General features: G+C 39.3%; 1 protein-coding gene and 1 long non-coding RNA gene across 8 annotated transcripts in view; one reads left to right on the top strand and one right to left on the bottom strand.

Moving 5' to 3' along the window:
- PRUNE2 (prune homolog 2 with BCH domain) overlaps positions 1–19,675 on the top strand; it is a 272,426-nt gene that overhangs the window by 245,677 nt on the left and 7,074 nt on the right. For 3 of the 7 annotated variants that reach the window (XM_067744124.1, XM_067744129.1, XM_067744130.1), the window contains 7 exons: positions 1,334–1,436; positions 2,085–2,216; positions 3,571–3,657; positions 7,883–7,981; positions 11,412–11,447; positions 11,991–12,029; positions 16,631–16,678. In XM_067744124.1, the coding sequence (XP_067600225.1) occupies positions 1,334–1,436; positions 2,085–2,216; positions 3,571–3,657; positions 7,883–7,981; positions 11,412–11,447; positions 11,991–12,029; positions 16,631–16,678 (544 nt within the window). The other 4 variants (XM_067744125.1, XM_067744127.1, XM_067744126.1 and 1 more) reach the window with 4 other exon arrangements.
- LOC137227751 (uncharacterized) overlaps positions 1–19,675 on the bottom strand; it is a 134,162-nt gene that overhangs the window by 11,658 nt on the left and 102,829 nt on the right. Inside the window, exon 3 of the long non-coding RNA XR_010944992.1 lies at positions 8,395–8,511. This is a non-coding gene — a long non-coding RNA (uncharacterized lncRNA). The remainder of the gene's footprint in view (positions 1–8,394; positions 8,512–19,675) is intronic.

Genomic DNA, 19,675 nt, shown 5'->3' on the forward strand with positions numbered 1-19,675 from the left:
TGTCTCTCAGAAGAATACTTTTGTACTTGTTTTTAAGAGGGATTCATTACGCCTATTTTTTTCTTTTAATGAACTCTTTTTCATTGTGCTGAGCCTGAACTGCGTATTTTTGTGGTGTTAGGGTGGCTTAGTGACACTAATCCTATCCTTTGCAGATTTCTATTCAGTTATGGCTCTTCCTAAATGAAACTGTTTGTGGAACAAACACTTCTTATATTAAAATATATCTCCTGCCATTTTCCTTCATACCACATTCTAAAAAAAAAAGTTAGTAAATACTTGCATTTCGGAAAAGATGGGACTAAAGCAAAAAATCCAGAGGGAAGCTATTCCAATCCTGTTTTGCATATGTGTTGCATCAGGTATATACTTATGTAGGTAGCATCTTCTAAGATATGTAGCATAAACATTGTCTACAGCAACCTCAAATTAGTAATATATGCAAACCCATAATTTGATGTATTTGTAGTTGGTATCACTTTCTTCCCCCACCTCTTTTGTGGTAGAGTCATACTCTCTATCCTTGTAGAGAACATCTTATTAAACTGCTTTTCAAGAGTTAAGCCCGTCCAAATCTATATCCAGCCAGTATTTTACTGCCTTGTAATCACCAGAAGGGTATTTAGAGTTCTGAAAAAATGAAACACACTGAATTCTGATCAGGCTTGAGGGTGTGTCCTGTCCTCCTACTCAAAGGTTTGAGGAAATCTGTTTAATGTTTCTGAAGTCCAGAACTATGTTATATGACACAAATCACAAACGTTTAAAAAGGGATATTAAAAAATAAAAATACAGTACATTGAGATTCCAGAGACAAACCTGTGGAGACCTGACCAACCCTTGCCACGAAGTTCAAAGATGGGCTTTCAAGGAACACAGGCTTGCTACAACTAGGATGAACTAAAGAGGATCAAAGAGAACCTCTTTCTTAGCCATTAAAAGAAACAGTGTTATATAAATTAGCTTTTTTATTATATAAATTAGATGCCCTGAAGTCAAAAAGTGTTGCCCCACCATCTTTTGATAAGTTGAATACTTCTAACACACTTATGACTGTGTACAACACGTATAATCATCCTTAATACATGGACACCCTATATATGCAAATATATTCACACTATTTAAGAATCTATATAACTTACATCTTAACCACTGAAAGATAATTATATGTGTATATACTTATAGAAGTATGGTCTACATAATACTCATTTAAAGATGTACCTAATACATGCACATACACACTCTTGCCAAGGCTTCCAGATTTATCCTTTAGGTTAAATATCTTGTTAAGAGCTTTCAGTTGGTTACAAATGTCTTTTTGTTTGTCCTCTAGGATACTACGGGGACGGCCTAAATGCCATCATTGTGTTTGCTGCCTGTTTTCTGCCAGACAGCAGTCGGGCGGATTACCACTATGTCATGGAAAATCTTTTCCTGTGAGTGATATTTACAACAAAATGTTTTCAGTTAATGTCTGCGGGCATGCGATGGCAGATAGAGCATCTTTAATAAAAGGAGATAGATGATGTAGACTATTCTAAGCCTTTGATTAAAAGTTGATGAAATCTGTGTCAAGGAAAATTGCTCAAGAGACCAAAAGCTTTAGAGGGGCTGTTTTGTCTGTAGAATGAATCGAAAACAAAATGAACACAGTCTGGTTTGCATTTTAAAATTCTGTAACATTTCCTTTGGGTGAAGTATTATTTTTGTTCTCTGATAACATGTTCTTAGCCAACTGATGATAACCTGACCTCATTTATATCTGCCTTTATTTAATCTGACTTGCCCTTAGTATATAATAACATTGCTGACATTTTTGAAAGTCAGGTTTCTAACCTACACATTTTTCAAGTGTACCTGCATTTAAAAAAAAATGGAAAAAAGATAACTGTGCAAATAAATGAGTAATACTCTCAGAGAACTGATCTTAGGTAACTGCATTCTTCTCAAGCTGAAGAGGGAATGTGTGCAACCGTTCTTAAATATCATGCACCCTGTAATTTAAATGTTATATAATTATGGTGAAATAAGATGAACTCTTTCATGTGGAAACTGAAAACACTTATCTTTCTTCCTGTGATCAGATATGTAATAAGTACATTAGAGCTGATGGTAGCTGAAGACTATATGATTGTGTACTTGAATGGTGCAACCCCAAGACGGAAGATGCCAGGGCTAGGCTGGATGAAGAAATGCTACCAGATGATTGACAGACGGTATGTGGGCTCCATAATCTAATCACTATTTTGACTTGCTCAGTGACTCCCATCTCCAGTGACCTTTTAATTTACCAAAGATGCGATCACAATTTAGGAACATTGAATTAATGCTGATTTGAGATAATAAATTATAAAAATATTAATAAGTGTCACTTGATGCCCCAAATTTGAAATAAAGCAGATCTTCCCCAGATTTTGTTAAATGTTGTAATCTCAAACTTGGCAACAAGTATTTTAAATATGCATATGCTGTTGCCATATGGAGGTGCAATTTGAGCTGATAAGCCAAAGTCCATGATTCTTTACTAGTATCATGTAACCTTGCGGCCATTTTCGTGCACTAGGACTGTTGTGACTTAGGCAATCCTACTGCTCTTATTTCAACATTCACTGTTAATTCTGGCCCATATGGTGCCTTTGTGTGCCCCTTCCTCAAGATACGTCACTTCTATCCATACTGGTTTTATTAGAACCAAACACGTTATTGCCATCTACAGGAAAATTGTCATAATAAGCATACAAATTTATGATGTCTTCCATATGTGTGGCTTCCCCTCAGATGTGGCTCCCTGTATAGCAACATGTGAGTGTCCTGTTATAGTAACTAAAATCCATTAATCATCTAAACATACATAAAGTAGCATTGCTAATGCTGAAAAATATGCCTGAATGTACAAAACGCTAAAATGATTATCTGAAGGCCAAACAACCACATGCTATACTGTTACCATTTTCACTCTACAGAAGAAGAAACCCAGGCTCAGTAGAACAAATTGGCTAAGTTGCTAGTAAGAGTGTATTCATTTCAAAATAGTAAAAATAATGCTGACAAAAATGAAAAACATCGTTAAACAAAAACATGCCATATGGTTATAGATTTATGCACTCCAAGAATACAAAAATTCTATTTTACATTTATTCTTATGGGAAACTGAGGTTTGAATTACGCATGTTTCAAATTATATCTCAAAAGGCATTCGTTTGATTGATCATGGCATTCTGTACCTTCCTACCAGATAACAGTAACTTACATAGAATCCCCTAATATCATATATATATATTCTTATTTGGGGATATACTTTCTGTTTTAACTCCCACTCAAAATAGGTTATGAGTGGGCTTCCCTGGTGGCGCAGTGGTTGAGAGTCCGCCTGCCGATGCAGGGGACACGGGTTCGTGCCCCGGTCCGGGAAGATCCCACATGCCACGGAGCGGCTGGGCCCGTGAGCCATGGCCATGGAGCCTGTGCTCCGCAACGGGAGAGGCCACAACAGTGAGAGGCCTGCGTACCACAAAAAACAAACAAACAAACAAAATAGGTTATGAGTAATTTTTTTTCTTTTCACAATAGGTTGCGGAAGAACTTAAAATCATTCATCATTGTTCATCCATCTTGGTTCATCAGAACAATCCTTGCAATTACACGACCTTTTATAAGGTATGGTCATTACTGTAGTAAAAGTAAACGTACTAGTTTTTAAAAATATGTATTCATTGTCTTCTGAACAAAAATTCATAAACCAAGAGAGTAGGAAAATATGTTTGCCTCTGCCTTTCCTGAAAATATACTTTGGACTACCCAGCAAGAGACTCTAATTAAGAGTGAGCATATTTTCGCAGTGAATATTTTCCCCCCAGAATTATAAAACATGACTTTTATACTGCTTGCTGTAAACACAGAAGATAAAATAGTGACGTTTCTGTGCCATATTACAAAAGGGAACAGATAGTACTTTTAAAGTAATATATGGTATATGGTAGAGAATCAAAGAGGTAGAGTAACATAACAATGAAAATAAAGACACACCAGGGACAGAAACAGACCCCAGGTCTTGTCTTAATTGTTCTATTTCTTCTGAACAAATCCCACGTGGGTTACCAAAGGTAGGCAAAGCGTCTGAGCGGCCATTTTGAGAGCTTTGTTTTGATTATCCATAAGGCTTCTTGGTTTAAATTCACTTCAAATCAGTAAATATTTGTTTATCATCTATTCTGTGTTGGGTGCTGTATAACCTTACATTTCAGTGATGAAAAGTAAGATATGCCTTTTATATAGTAAGAATGAGACAGTTAAATGAAAGGGACAGTACAGGTTTTCTGGAGAGCTTTACAAAATATAATAAAATAGGGAGGGGCAAGATAGGGGTATGGAATTAAGAGGTACAAACTAGGTATAAAATAAATAAGCTACAAGCATATATTATACAGCACAGGGAATATAGCCGACATTTTATAATAACTTCAGTGGAATATAGTCTATAAAAATAGGGAATCACTATGTTGTATGCCTGAAACTAATACAATATTGTGAATCAACTATACTTCAGCTAACTAGAACAATGTCTTCCCTAACGTCAGGATACCAATCAGATAAATTGAAATTTTTCCATCTCCAAGTTATTAATGAATCCCTAAGAAAAATTCTGATCACTTTACTTCTGGAGAAAACAATTAAAGGTTAAAATCCTTTATATTTTTTTAATGTAGATTTTACTGTGCCTTCCAGAGTCCACCTTTTTTGTTCCCTGTTCACTTATTTATTTAGCATTCCCATCCCCTACTTCCAAAAACTGAGCAGTAGCAGGATTCAACCTAGTCTTCCTCTGGCAAAGATTTCTTTACCATACCATGTTATATTACTTTAAAAAATAATATGAGCTTTTAAGATGTACAAAAAGCCACTTATTTTAAGATTAGCAGAAAATGCTTTGACAGGGGAGGAGGAAGAGCTTATATAAACTTTAATGCGTAAAAAAGCAAGCATTAGAATTGATATTGATTCACTGATGTTTATTTAATAGTTCAGCTCTAATTATAAAACAAATATATTTCTTCCTGATAAATACTTGTTATGGTAAGAGTATTGAAAACAGATTGTAAGTCAACATTTATTGAAGGGCGTTTCAAGATAATAATTACAACAAAAATAATAAACTTATAGCAAGTAGTGTTGCGGTAGATCATGTATAATAATGGCCTACCTTTACTGAGTGCTTACATGCATTATTTTATTTAACCCTAATGACAGTCCTCTGAAGGAGGTACTGCTTACTATTTCTGTTATATAGGAGAAAACCCTGAGGTTCAGTGAGGTCAAATAAATTGTCTAAAGCAGGAGCCAGCAAAGCCATTCTGTAAAGGATCAGATATTAAGTATTTTCCATGTTATGGGCCATACAGTCTTAATCACAACCACTCGGCTCTTCCGTGGTAGGGTGAAAGCAGCCGTAGACAATATGTAAATAAATAAGTATGGCTGTGTTCCAATAAAACTTGATTCATGAATACTGACATTGAATTTTCTGAAATCTTTTACATGTCACACTATTCTTCTTTTGAGCATTTTTCAACCATTTAAAAAACGTAAAAACCAGTCGTAGCTCAAGGATGTAAAAAAAAAAAATCATAAGCTGGCTTTGGCCATGGTTTGCCAACCCCAGGTCTAAGGTAACACAGCCAAGAAATGATAGATTCAGGCTTTGAACCCAATGTCTGCGTAATTCTAAAGAACACACGTTTCAAGCACTTAAACACCGTGTTCTACAATTTCATCATGTAAGACCCTCTTTAAATATCCCTCTGTAAATCAGTCTACATCAGTGTCATCAATTTTTTGAACTGAAAAAAGGAGGTCACTAAAATGTATTATAGGTCTTTTCACTGCTAAAGGGTAACACCTATGATAGAGGTATATGGTAAGTTTTTTTTTTAATTCATGTATTTTTTAAATTGAAGTATAACTGATTTACAATGTTGTGTTAGTTTCTGGTGTACAGTGAAGTGATTCAGTTTTATATATATACATATATATATATGTATATATAAAAAACTGAATATGAAAAAGAATATATATCGTATTTCCATTATGGTTTATTGCGGGATATTGAATATAGTTCCCTGTGTTACACAGGAGGACCTTGTTGTCTATCTATTTTATATATATAGTAGTTTGTATCTGCTAATCCCATACTCCTAATTTTTCTCTCTCCCCTCAAATGCCTTTTTTTAAAATGAATCGTTTGTGTCAAGCATTGGGTTAGGTGCTGGAGCCTGAGAAGTTAAATAGCTCAGTTGCTGCCCTCAGGGAGTTCACAGCCGGGCAGCTGACATAGGAGGACTAGAAAACAGTTATAATACAGGGTACAAAGGAAGCGCGATGAGGCCTGATAACTCACGGTGAGTTTGAGTTTTAAGGTAACAGGTGGAGTGTGAAGGCTGAGAGTCTGCATCAAGAGAGGCTTTCCAGAAGAATGTGCCCTCAAGTTGAGTTCTGAAGACTAACAGCATTGGCTAGCTAAAGCCAGGTAGAGGAAACAGCAGGTACCAACACACCAAGAAGGAGGTACCATACACCAGGCATATTTAGAGAACTGTACATTCCAGTGTGGAGGTGTCCCCCCTTGCATAACTAACTTCTTCTGCCTTTGTATTCCACCCCCTCCATCTTTCATCAAAACCTGAATTTAGCTTGAAAACTCTGGAGGAAGGAAGTGGCCTAAGGTAGCATATTGTTGGTAGTGTGTGTTCACCCAAGGCTGATCAGGACGACTAGAAGTGACTTTTGGGAGATGAAGGTTGTTCACAAGTCACAGCCAGTGGCCCAGGGTCAAAACTGCGAGTAAAATGTGAAAGACAGATGTATGGAGAACTGACCTTGAAAAGACTTCCTATTAGAATACGCAGTAGTTGAACAGAAGACAGTACAGTTGGCAGGTGGCACAGCATCCTCCCAGTAGACTGGGGAGGCCCTTTCATTGGAGAACATTCAGGAAAGTTTGATGCCTGATCAAATTCCCTTTCAACTGGAATGATCTATTTTTAGAAGTAGCTTGCTGTTACACCAACAATACAAAAATGCCTTCCTTCTTCTTATAAAACATCCAATCATTATAAAGACCAAGTTCTTCCTTCAGCAACTACCGACTCTTGTGCCCAGCCCCCTTCCCCAGAGGCAAATTCAGGGGTCTCCTTGCAAGTTGTTTTCTATGCATTTACACACATCTAAAATGACAACATTGAGATGAAAGCCGTCTGTCATTCAAATCCGATGATTGGAACATTGTTTTTTGAACATTGTTTCATCTGGAATGACCTTTCGAGATTTAAAACTTTAAAAAGTATATATATATTTAAAATAAAAGTACAACTAAAAAAATAAGAGGAAAACAGGTTGATATATATTTTAAAAATATATCAACCATGGTAGATTCTGAAAGAACTAATGACAAGATTTTTGTTTGCTAAAAACAAACAAGCAAACAAAGGGAAACAAACCATAAACCGGTGACAATTCAGAGTGGCAGGAACCACCGGGAGGCCATGCCATGTGTGGACCCTGCAGTCAGGCTGCCCGGGTTTAAATCTAGGCTTTGCCACTTACTGAAGGTGAAATCTGGGCAAACACTTAACGCCATATGTTTTAAGTTTCCTTATCTTTAAAAAGAGAACGATAATAGTATCTACCTCATTAGGCTATCAGTCATAGGAAATAAAAGAATATATATAAACCAGTTAAAATAGTGTCTGGCACATAGTAGCTACTCAAATAGCCATTCTTCTTAGTAAGAGTGCTGGGACAAGGTGATAAGAATTTTCAAGAAGAGGCAGCAGCCTGAGAAGGGATGGAGGAGCGACTGATATCTTTTTTCTTTTCTTTTTTCTAGTTCAAAGTTCAGCAGTAAAATTAAATACGTCAGTAGCTTATCAGAACTCAGTGGGCTGATCCCAATGGATTGCATCCATATTCCAGAGAGCATCATCAAGTAAGTCCTGATGGTTTTGAAGATTTGGGGAGAAATACTGCATGTCTGGAGAAGGAGATTAGGAAATAACTGATTTATAAAATATGGGGAAAGGGCATTACCTTCTATTTAAAACCAATACTAAATATCCTCCAATAAATATTTTCCTTTCTTATAGCCTAGCGATAACTGTTCTGTTCTTTCAGATCTTCTTTCACATAATCTTCTACTGGTGTTACTGCAATTTCCTCATTTTTATCTTGAATTTACTACCATTTTGGAGAAAGCCTGAATTTAACATGAATCAGCATATTTGTTACTTGTGTCTAGCATGCCACACAGACCCAGTGGGTTTCGTGCATAGCCTGGCTTTCTTCACTGCCTTACATCAAGTAATTTATCGGCTTGACCCTAGGAAAAGAGAAAAAAATTACCCTTTCTCTGTTTTCTTCTCAGTCCTTTTTCTTCATGGTTCCCTTCAGGTGAAAGATAAAGCAGAGTGGTGGGTGGTGCAGTTAGGAATGACCTCCTTACTCAGTACAGGGTAAAGCCTGTGGGAAGAAAGTATGGATACTGAAGGTGGTAGAATTAGGCTGCAAAAATAATACAAATAAAAAGTTAACCGAACAACTGCTTGGAGCTGGGACTTAAAAACATGATGCTGGAGAATGAACCCTCCTAACTGGTTCATTGTTGCAAAAGAGCTATTGTTTACTGTCGATCATGTTTTTCTTTCACTGTGTCTGATTCACTAGCTTTCTGTGTGATTAAAACTGAGAGGAATCTAACCATCAGCTCAAGAGAAAACAGTCAAGGATACCCCATCTTCCTCCATAAGATGGAGAGCAAAAGTGACCTCCCAATTTGGACTTCCAAAAAAGAGTCCCCTCACTTAAAAAAAAAAAAAAAAAAAAAAAGGCACAGAAACTGGAAGGAAAAGACTCTAATGTGTCTCTGCTGTGCTAGGCATAGAAGTGCTCTATTTATATCTTTTATTTAATCCCCACAGTAAACCCCCGTTTACGGAGAAGGAAGACAACTTAGGAAGGGGACGTTACTTATGCAAAGTATAAGTAGGAACAAGGAAGAGATGGAACTAGAATTCAAATCCAGGTCAGCCTGGCACCGCAATGCCCATGCCCTTTTCTAGCAAATTTCTTTACTTCCCTTAAAAAACCATCTACAGTCAAAACTCAGAAGCAGCTGCGTTTGGTTTTCCGGCATCCCAGTATCAGGTAAGAACAGAGGATACCGACTGGGTTGAGGACTGCCAGTTAGCTCAGCTGAATCAAGCAGAGTGTTCATAAGCTCCTAATGGTGGCTTTAATCCTCACTAGCTTCATAGAGTCCCGAAACCAGCACACCTTGTAGCTCTAGCCTGCTGCCTCAAAAAAGGAACCCCATCTCCAAAACCCACTCCTAGTCTTTAAATGTAAAAGTACTGGAGCACCCACCTCCTATAATGCTGTCTCCCTTTGCAAAAGATGACAAGGACCTTCCGTCGTCAAGTGGAAATGAGCACTGGACATTTTCTAGGTAAATATGGCAGTGCTTCCCCAGTGTGGCAAGTGGAAAAAGAGAAGAGAGTGGGCTTTGGAGGCTTAGCATTAGGTTTGAACCTTCCCACCTGCCTCTCTGAGACTTCAGGAAACCTATTTAAAACCCTGAGTCAGGGCTTCCCTGGTGGCGCAGTGGTTAAGAATCCGCCTGCCAATGCAGGGGACACGGGTTCGAGCCCTGGTCCAGGAAATTCCCCCACGCGCGGAGCAACTAAGCCCATGCGCTACAACTACTGAGCCTGCGCTCTAGAACCCACGAGACACAACTACTGAAGCCTGTGCACCTAGAGCCCGTGCTCCTCAACAAGAGAAGCCACTGCAATGAGAAGCTCACACACCGCAACGAAGAGTAGCCCCCGCTCACTGCAACTAGAGAGAGCCTGTGCGCAGCAACAAAGACCCCACGCAGCCAAAAATAAAATAATTTAAAAAAACAAACAAACTCTGAGTCTCAGCTTCAGCATCTTTAAAATGAGAAAGTAAGGAGCAATGGAAAGGTCCTGAGGGCTGAATGAGAACAGTGTACGCAAAGCATTGAGGAAGCCTGGCACAAAGTTGGCAATCCAGAATGTTATTTATTGTAACTGTGTTGCTTTTAGAGACTTGCTGTTTACACAGGGAAGTTTAGTTGTTGAGAAGTTAAACATGCCAGAGGAGCTTTTCATTCATCTACACATGTCAGTTTTCAAGGGCTCCATTTGGGAAAAGTTTCTTTGGCAGGAAGGGCTTCATTTGGAAAGAGTTTCTTCTGGAGGAAGAAATTTACAACCATACCCGCCCTCCCCATGTGTCCATGATTGACCTCTCCCGTCTTTTGTAATCCATCTCCTCTGGATGTCCTTTCTCTCATTTCTGTGACTGACCCTCATTGCCTCATTTTCATATTATGCCATTTTCAAGCCATAGCTCCTTCCCGTTACACAATAGCATTCAGAGGGTCTGATCTCATCCAATCCCAAGACCAATATTCAGCTGGGATGGAGCCTGTCATCAAAGGGCTTAAATGCAAGAAAAATGAGCCCAATCTGGAATCAGATTTATAATCACTGATTACAGGCGATTCTTATTATTTGTGGCAGTGATGTTCTTACAGGATTTGAATAAAGTACTGAACCGTTGTTTCTAGGGGGCATACAGGGCTGAGTTTCTGTGAGTACTCAGTCACCACATTTTCATTGACCGATTAATATATAAACTTGATTTATTGCGTTTCTGTTTAAAGATATTTTATTTGACCTGTACTGTTGATTGACTAACATTGAACTCAGGGCCAACAGCACTGTAACTTGTGCCTGAATAAAGCTTATCTAACACACATATATCCTTCCCTAAGGCACACCATAGCCTCCCTGTGCTTAGGAATACTAGATGGTACTTAAGCACAATGTTTGGGGAACGTTTTTAATAAAGAAAGAGATCGCCAGCAAAAAGCACAAAAATGAGAAAAACATGACACTTCAGAGACTGTAAAAAGCCTACTTGTTTGCAGCAAAAGAGCTGAGACGAGAAGGCGGAGCCTCGCCTAGTTCCACATCAGCTGGGAACCCACAGGTCAGGTGACTCAAATTTCTGGTCACTCTGTGAACATCCACACGTGACCATGAAAGTGCCGTAAGTACTGCTTTAGAGGTTGCAACTATGGTTTAGCAAGTAGGCGAATTTGCAAACACGGAATCTGCAAATCATGAGGATTGGCTGGATATAATCATAAATTCGAAATCATTGACTATATCTAATAAAAACAAGATTTCTCCCCAAAGGCAATTTGATTACTCTTTGGGTAGGCTTTTCCTCTCATGTTTTGACTGTTCTGTAAAACACTGACCTGTCATTTTTTTTCCATCTGTCTGTCTGCTCGTTTTGCTCACTGCATTCATTTTTTATCCTGTAAGGTACGATGAAGAGAGATCTTATAAGAGAAGTGTGAGGTAAAAGTCTCCTGATCTACAGTTCACGCTGGGTCCTCTGTGTGTGTACACCAGTGTCTTACTTGTGGGTGACCTCAACACGCTATCAGAGCAGAGGTCCTCGTACCAGTCCCTTGTAGTATATCATTTCCAGTCTTTGTCTTGTGTGTAAAAAAAGCTGTTGAGGTCAACCTTATTTGCAACTGAAAACTACTAAACCAGATACGTCCCTGACTTGGCCCAGGCTGCAAGCTAACTTTAACTGTCCCCAGCAACTGCTATGGTGTTTCCAGCTTTATTCAGCCAGCATGTTGCCAATTTTCTTGCAACGTTTATATCTATCATCTTTATGAAGGACTTTGCAAAAGAAACGTACATAAACGTTGAATCGGAGTTCTGAACACACCGTATTTAATTGAAGGAATGTGTCTCAGTGCTCCAAAGGTTGGTTTTTAAAAGCACATACGCTCCACTTATGTCTGGCTCTGCTTTGCTGGGTGACTCTTCTCACGCTCTGCTTGCTTTTTTGTTTCTTTTCTACACTGCTAATTTTTGCTCATGCAGACTGGATGAAGAACTGAGGGAAGCATCAGAAGCAGCTAAGTAAGACTTGGTTTCCATTCAGCAGCTGGCAGTGATGTTGGCTTGCATTTCAGGAATGAAATGGGAGGACCTGCATGCCTGGGGTTTTATTCTTGCATCCTGACAATACTGCCCTTTAAAAGTTTCCTTTGTTCCATGATAGATGTAATTTCTCTTATTTGTACTACAGTCTGTTTGCCCCCCACACCCTCCCCCCCCCCATGATCTTGGTTATCTTGGTCATCTTGTTACTGTTGTTTAATTTCTTTTAAAAATATACATGCAATTTTAGGCACTACAGCAAAAGAAACACATCGCAGGCATGCCACATATAGTATAACATCCAGATGATCGCCTGGCTGTATTGAGGCAATAAACCTCACCAATTCATACTAATGCAGAAAAATGATGGCAAGTTGAATTTTGCAATAGTTTTGTAGAACCAAATTCACGAATTCCCAAGATTTTTTAAAAACACTTTAGTGACTGGCAAATACAGCTTAACTAACAGCTTCTGAGCTATCTGGATGAATAAAAAAATTATTGCTCACTATTATTATAGTTTTCAAAACAGCAAAATCATAACTTTAATGCAAATATAAAATGAATACATGCCAATGATTTTGTTCAACTAATTATTTAATGAAGGAACCAGTAAGCTGTTAAAACCAGTTCAAAGAGCATTTGAAAAGCTAGACATCTATAGGCAGTTTATAAAGGAACATTAGGATAAAAATATTGGTTTAGATACAAAACTGATTAATGTTCAACAGGGCAATAAGCTGTAACCTTAGGGTTTTCTTTTCCACTGGACAGAAATTATTTGCATCTCTGCTCAATAAAAATCTACAAGTTAACATCTGCCTCTACAGAGTTGTAAGATCCATAGAAAGTCAACTCAGCACTGCTATTAAAGAACATCCAGGGCTTCCCTGGTGGCACAGTGGTTGAGAGTCTGCCTGCCGATGCAGGGGACACGGGTTCGTGTCCCGGTCCGGGAAGATCTCCTCACATGCCGCGGAGCGGCTGGGCCCGTGAGCCATGGCCGCTGAGCCTGCGCGTCCGGAGCCTGTGCTCCGCAACGGGAGAGGCCACAACAGTGAGAGGCCCGTGTACCGAAAAAAAAAAAAAAAAAAAAAAAGGAAGAACATCCAGTAATTTCCTTTTCTTATTCCCCGGTCACAGATAATTTTTCTGACACTTTATGTTAAATCTAGACAAGAATATTTGCTGTATTAAGCTTCTCCATTTCACATGTTGCTCACACTGTTAATTTTTTTTTTTTTTTTTTGCGGTACGCGGGCCTCTCACCGCTGCGGCCCCTCCCGCTGCGGAGCACAGGCTCCGGACGCGAAGGGCCAGCTGCCATGGCCCACGGGCCCAGCTGCTCCGCGGCATGTGGGATCCTCCCGGACCGGGCCACGAACCCGTGTGCCCCGCATCGGCAGGCGGACTCCCAACCACTGCGCCACCAGGGAAGCCCCACTGTTAATTTTTATAACCCGTTCCTGTTTTAATAGATATTGCAAAAGCAGAAAGCCTGGACAATGTCCAAACAGCTACAAATTCTGACTAAGTAAGATCTAAATTAGTGACGCTTTACCTGCGTAGGTGTAAATGCCAATTCCTCATGAAAACAATCCATTTAGATATTTTTTCCCTACAGCACATTCTTATAGCAGGTAATCTGTAGAATTATTTGCTTATAGTGTGGATCTTTTGGGCTTAAAAACTCAAGGAAAGGTTTTTGCTTTAGTAAGTTTAGCAGTAGAGTAGTTTACTGTTAAATACTCCTATCCTCTAGTTTTCTTTCAAGGTAACTGACACCCGTTTAGACTAACAATACTCAAAATTACACAAATTTTTACTCTAACAGAATCTTCTTAGTCTCTAACTCAACTGTTGAAAACAAGAAGGTGTGGAAAGAAGGAAGATACTAGAAATCAAGGAACCGAAAGTTGGTGTAATGTACCCCTTCAGCAGTTATCTTTGCTCAAATTGCACTGTCATGAGCTTTCCCTACAAAGAGAACTAGCAGTTAGTTTCCCTTTCGTATTCATTTTTTTAGGATAATGTATTTATGAAATTAAGGAGCTGTTTTCAAGACAAAAGATGAGGAAAGAGCATCAATAATTTTCCAGCCAAACCCACTATAGAGTCCTAGTCATGTGCTATCATTACCATAAAATCTTGCCTCCTTCAATAGTTATCTTCCCTCCATATTTCTACTCTTCCTGCTTAGCTACCATAGGAAAACATTTATCATTTTTGGTTTAGTTGTGTAGCTTTCTCTTTTTTTCTCTCAAATTCTTCATTTTGTTCACTAATCTACTGCCACAGATCCTCTCCCCCGATATCTAAATGGTCTCGGGTGGCCCTGAGATGTCTTGATCTCCTTCCTAAAGGAAGCACCAAGCTCATGCCTAGTACATACTAGATGCTCAGTAAATTTCTGCTGCATGAATTGGTGAATGTGCATAAGACTAATAAGATCATTGCTGTGGGGCAGTGGTTCTCAATCTTAACTGTGCATCAGAATCACCTGGAGCACTTGCTAAAACACAAGTATCCTGGGCCTCACCCTCAAAGATCTGACTCGGCAGGCCTGAGAAATCTGTATTTCTAACTAGTTCCCAGTAATGCTAATACTGCCAGTCTCGGTACCTTGCTTTGAGAATCACTGTCTTAAAGTAAATGGCTGAATAAAAACAATTAGATTTGTCCCAGGAGATCTATGCTCTTGCTTTGGATTCAGTGAGTAAGCCGCCTGTCTAAATTCTCCTCCAATTGATCCTACTTCTTCTGATGGTGACATTACAGAGATGAGGCAATGAGATATATCTGCACATCTGAAAACGTGGAAGGAGAAAGAATTTTACTCTGTTGACCCCACCGATGATTGAAATCCCTCAGAATCCTTCCGTTTTGGCATGCTAGCTACATCTTCTTGACTACCTTTCAGCCTCTGAAGAGGTCCCCCAACCCTTGGACAGACTGTAGAGGATGATTTGAGGTTCAGAAAACATAAATCACTGCAGATCTATGGTTAGATTTTAGAAGCCAGAAAAACCAGGTTCCTTTCACGAACAGATGCCCCCTGACTTTCCACACGACCTTAACTAGAACGCTTCAGGCTGGTTCTAACAAAAGCAAACACATACCCTGTCAGGGAACAAAGCCTGTCTGTCTTTAGTCCCTCTAGTGTTTTTAAACATTCACCCTCTCCCCACATACACATACACACACATACCACCTCCACCTCTAATTGACTTTCAGAAGGCAATTTCCTCAGCCTGCCTTATTTTTTTCCTTAAACCTTTAGTTTTATGTAGGAAAGAAAATACTTTCAAAGGATAAGTTGTATCTATAGAGCCGTTCTTATTTTGAAAACGGCGAAGAATCCGTCTGTCGCCTCTGGGGTGACAGTAACACGTGAGCTGCAAATTGCTGTTTGCCTTGGAAGGATTACGCAAAGTTAAAAAGCAGAAAAGCTAGGTTTGGAAGACTGCCCTGCCTTGATTCCACTGCAGCTTCACTAGGTTTTTCTAGAACAGTCAACACTTGCCTGACTGTCCTTGTTCACTAGAGTTGCCAGGTATCCTCCATAAAAATACCACCACCGGCGAGAAGGGAAGCTGGAGAGGGGCAAAAAGCCCTCTGCCCTTCTCAGGGAGCCAGACTTCTGCCATTTTCAACAAAATACCTAACATTAATAACCGAACCTCTGATGTGCAGACAGATACCCCCGGCTTGTGAAATTATTCACATTACAAAAGGAACTCCCGCACGCAAAAAGGATCACAGCATCTCTTTAAATGGCGTTTGTTTGCCAACAATAAAATATTTACCAGAGGGGAACAAGTAACAGTTGGAGTGTTAAGTATTAATTGGAAATTAATATAAAGCAAGTTTGAAATTGGCTAACAGAGGAATCACATGGAATATCAAAAGCAGCTAATATTACACAAGAAAGCATAAACACATTCATACACCATAATAAAAGTTTCCTTATTTTATATGGTTACATTTTTCTTTCTGGATGAAATCGGTTTAGGTTAATGTTAGGACTCACTTGTTTGACCTGAATACAGATCAGCTGTAAGGTATTTTTCTGTAACAACACCAAAGAAAGCTGAAACTGGCATTCTTTTAGTGTCTTGGAAAATCTTCGTTGTTGTGAAAACTGAAAGTTAACTGTGTTCGTATGTAAATAACGTCAGGCTGCTTGAGAAGGATTGTCCTTTGTGTCTAAAATATTATATTATTTGGGTTACAAATAAAAATTTGCAATATAATGTTCCCTGCATAAGATAGATTGAAAAGTCAGGGAAAAGAAAAAACAAACAAAAAAAAAAACAAGGACAGAAGAGACCGATGGAGGTGTTTGGAGTTCTCAATCTTCCTTTTATGGTTCTAAATCAGAAGCAATTACTATATTTCAAAACTGATGGTAAAAGAATCAGAGCTTAATCTCATCATCTGTTCAGGTGTAGATGTGTTCAGTAGTAGCAATGGGACCACACTAAACAGTTTAAAAAGGCCAAATCTGTCGTGTTTACAAAGTGGTAACAGTGGAGAAAATGTTTACTGCTTCCTTTTTTTTTTCCTCCCCTTGCACTCAGAACTAGCTGCCTTTACAATGAACCAGAAATGTCTTCTATGGAGAAGGAGTAAGAATTCACCATCAATAACAACTGTGTGGTTACTTATTATGTTGTTTGGCTGGGCTCTGAAAGACAAAATACATTGAGGATTGGGTAAACACCGTTTAGATGTTCAGCTTTCATGTTCTCTATTCCTGAATTTAGAAACTTAAAGAGAAATGTGCCAGCTTAACACGGTCTCACTCATGATCACCATTAGATGACGTAAGGACAACCTAAGTCTTCATTTGGCATTCTATTTTTCCAGTCCAAAAGTGAGGAGAAAATGAGTATTTGAGCCAGATGTAAAAGCATTTGGGCAAGAGGAATGCAACTCTGCTTTCTGAATTACATCATTCATATTTTAATTAGTGAAAGTAGGGACTTCCATTTGAACTTATTTTGGTGGATGGGAGAGAAAACGTCCTTGTTTCGAAAATTCAAGAGGCAGTTGAGTCCGGATGGAACTTTAGGAATGATCTAGTCCATCTAGTCTCATCCTGTGAGAAACAAAAATTGAGCATGTACTGGGTTCTTACCACGTGCCAGGTTCTATGTAAAAACCTGCACGCACACTCTCTGATTTTTATCCTCAGAATAAGCCAATGAGGTGCGTTTTGTAGATAAGGAAAGAGAAGCATAGAGAGATTAGCTGGCCAGTCCAATTTGTACAGCTGTAAGAATGGCCCAGAGCTGGGACTGGAGCCTTTGCAGGGCAGTTTCAGAGCCAGTGGTTTTGAAATCAGAGAGAGGTGGTCTTAATGCTGGAATGGTATTCAACCTCTGATCTAAGAGAACACCGGGGAGGACAAAATTTGTCGCCTAAGACAAATAGAGTTCGTTATTGTCCCGGTCAGTTTCAGGGAATAAACTGTGGTCACCATGATGCTCTCAGGGAAATTGGCCATCCAATCGGACACTCCTAATTGGGTTTGAGTTGTGGAGAGTTTAACCTCGTCCTTCTTCACAGGAATCCAGAAGGAGGGGCAAAGATCACATTTAAGTGTATCTGCTATTGTCACATTTTGTTCTCTTGTGACCTCCTTTCCCTGGAGGAGGTCTGAAGGGAAACTGGAAAATCCCAGTGCACTTACTCTGCAGTTGCCATGGTGACCTTACAGTTTAAGGAAGTTTATACACAAAAACTTGAAAGAGAAGGTCTTTACTGAAAAGTACATAAAGAACAAAAGCTGTAAAAGAGACCTTTGAAATCGAGCAGCTACTCTTCTGAAGGGTACACTGGTCCCACCTTTTTTGAGATGAAGACAGCAAATGCTTCAAGCAAACTGTCACGCGAAAGTTCGGCAAAATAAAAAAAAACCATAGGCCCTTATAGTCCATCTAATCCTTTGTGCAAATCATCCCTCCCGCATCAAAACAGCGTCCCCTAGAGCAGAGTCCTGTGCCCACAGTTAACGCGGACGGATGTCCCTCACTAACCTACAGCTGCTGCATCTGTGGGCTTACCCACTCCTTTGCCTGCCTTGTGTGTTCTGTTCCTCATCTGTATAAAGGGCTGTTTGGGCTGGGGAGAGGGCAAAACACTGCTTCTGTTGGGCTTCATTCCAGGGATGGGCATGGGGGCGGGGGGATGCTGCAAATTGTTAATGTTACTTCCCACTTCTTAGAAAATACTCCTCTCCGGGCTTCCGCTTTCTTCAGCCCTCTCTTTCCTAAGCTCTTCTTTACCAGACACACGCTCACAGTGTGGAGGATGTGAAACGGGATGAGGGCCAGAGTGGCTGAGAGCTTCTTCTGCTGACTTCCAGCCCTGGGCTTCTGGCTTTCTTTAATATCGGAATACCAGGCTTCGTTTACCTTCTGGTTCCGGAGTGGAAGCATTTTACGCCGTCTCTAGCTAGTATTAAATGGACAAACTGCAAAATGGGCAAAGGCTCTTCCAAGGAGCTCAATTAAGGCCAAGAATAAAACGCGATGTGTGCTGATACTGTAATGGCCTCATTTCCCTGAGAGAGAGAAGGGAAGGTTAAGTCCATCTCCCTGCTCTTCCTACAGCAAACAGGAGAGTTTCCTTTTATCATTAAACAATATTGTCAGAAGCTTTGTAAGAAACTTCGTTTAACACACGTTAGAAGCCAAACTAGCCTATAGGAAATGAGCAGAAAGCTACTGTGTCTCACTGGAAAATTAGTTCTAGAAAGTGAAGCCCATCTGCCCGATGAGGAATACTCCTTTCATATTTCAAGTCTGATGAAAAGTAAGTTTTTTCCGAAAAGCATACTATTTTTAAAAGTAGCCCCAGGTGCTTGTCTCCTTCACTGTCAGGTTTGGATTTTATTTATTCATTCATCTCCTAAAACCTGCAACATGACTTTTTATATTCTTACACACATAAAAAGTCTACATGATCCAGGAGAAGTGGTTCTGTGTGGGGAGACTTAAATTAGTAGCTTCACAACACAACTGTTATCTCGGAAATCAATCTTCAGTGTGGTTTCCTGTATTAACTTAAAAAGCATCCACTCTTGACTATCTCTTGCTCCTTCCATAAACTGGGTTATTAAATTTCAACTTTTCAGCTTCTTGTTTACCAAAAGCTGAAGAGTTCAATTAAACCCTAAAAGGTTTACAAAAAAGTCAGTATGAAAAATGAGGTATTTCAAAATGGTGTGCTTTTTTCAGATTTTTATCAGGGGCCTAGGTGATGAAACAAAGTGACCGTGCCCTTTAAACTTTTCAAGATGATTTCAGGTGTTCTGACCCACATTCACACTCTTCAGATGTTGTGCCCCAGATGTAATAAATATTTTCTTGGTCTGCGAAAGAAACTGAGCCACCACCATATGAATAAGAATAAAAATCCAATCGTCAATCAAACTTAATAACATTCTTTTGGGAATAACTGCAGCTGGAAGTCCATTTTTGAAGCAAAAACAAGTCAAGAAGGATCTGTCTTTTGAAAATGCGTATTAGAAAAAGATCTAATCTAAAAGATCGAAGGGGTCAGAGTGGATAAAAAAGAAGACACCTCCATGGTAAAACCCTGCTGGTAAGAAGACAAGT

Source organism: Pseudorca crassidens, chromosome 7 (assembly GCF_039906515.1).
Source record: "Pseudorca crassidens isolate mPseCra1 chromosome 7, mPseCra1.hap1, whole genome shotgun sequence".
Classification (NCBI taxonomy): domain Eukaryota; kingdom Metazoa; phylum Chordata; class Mammalia; order Artiodactyla; family Delphinidae; genus Pseudorca; species Pseudorca crassidens.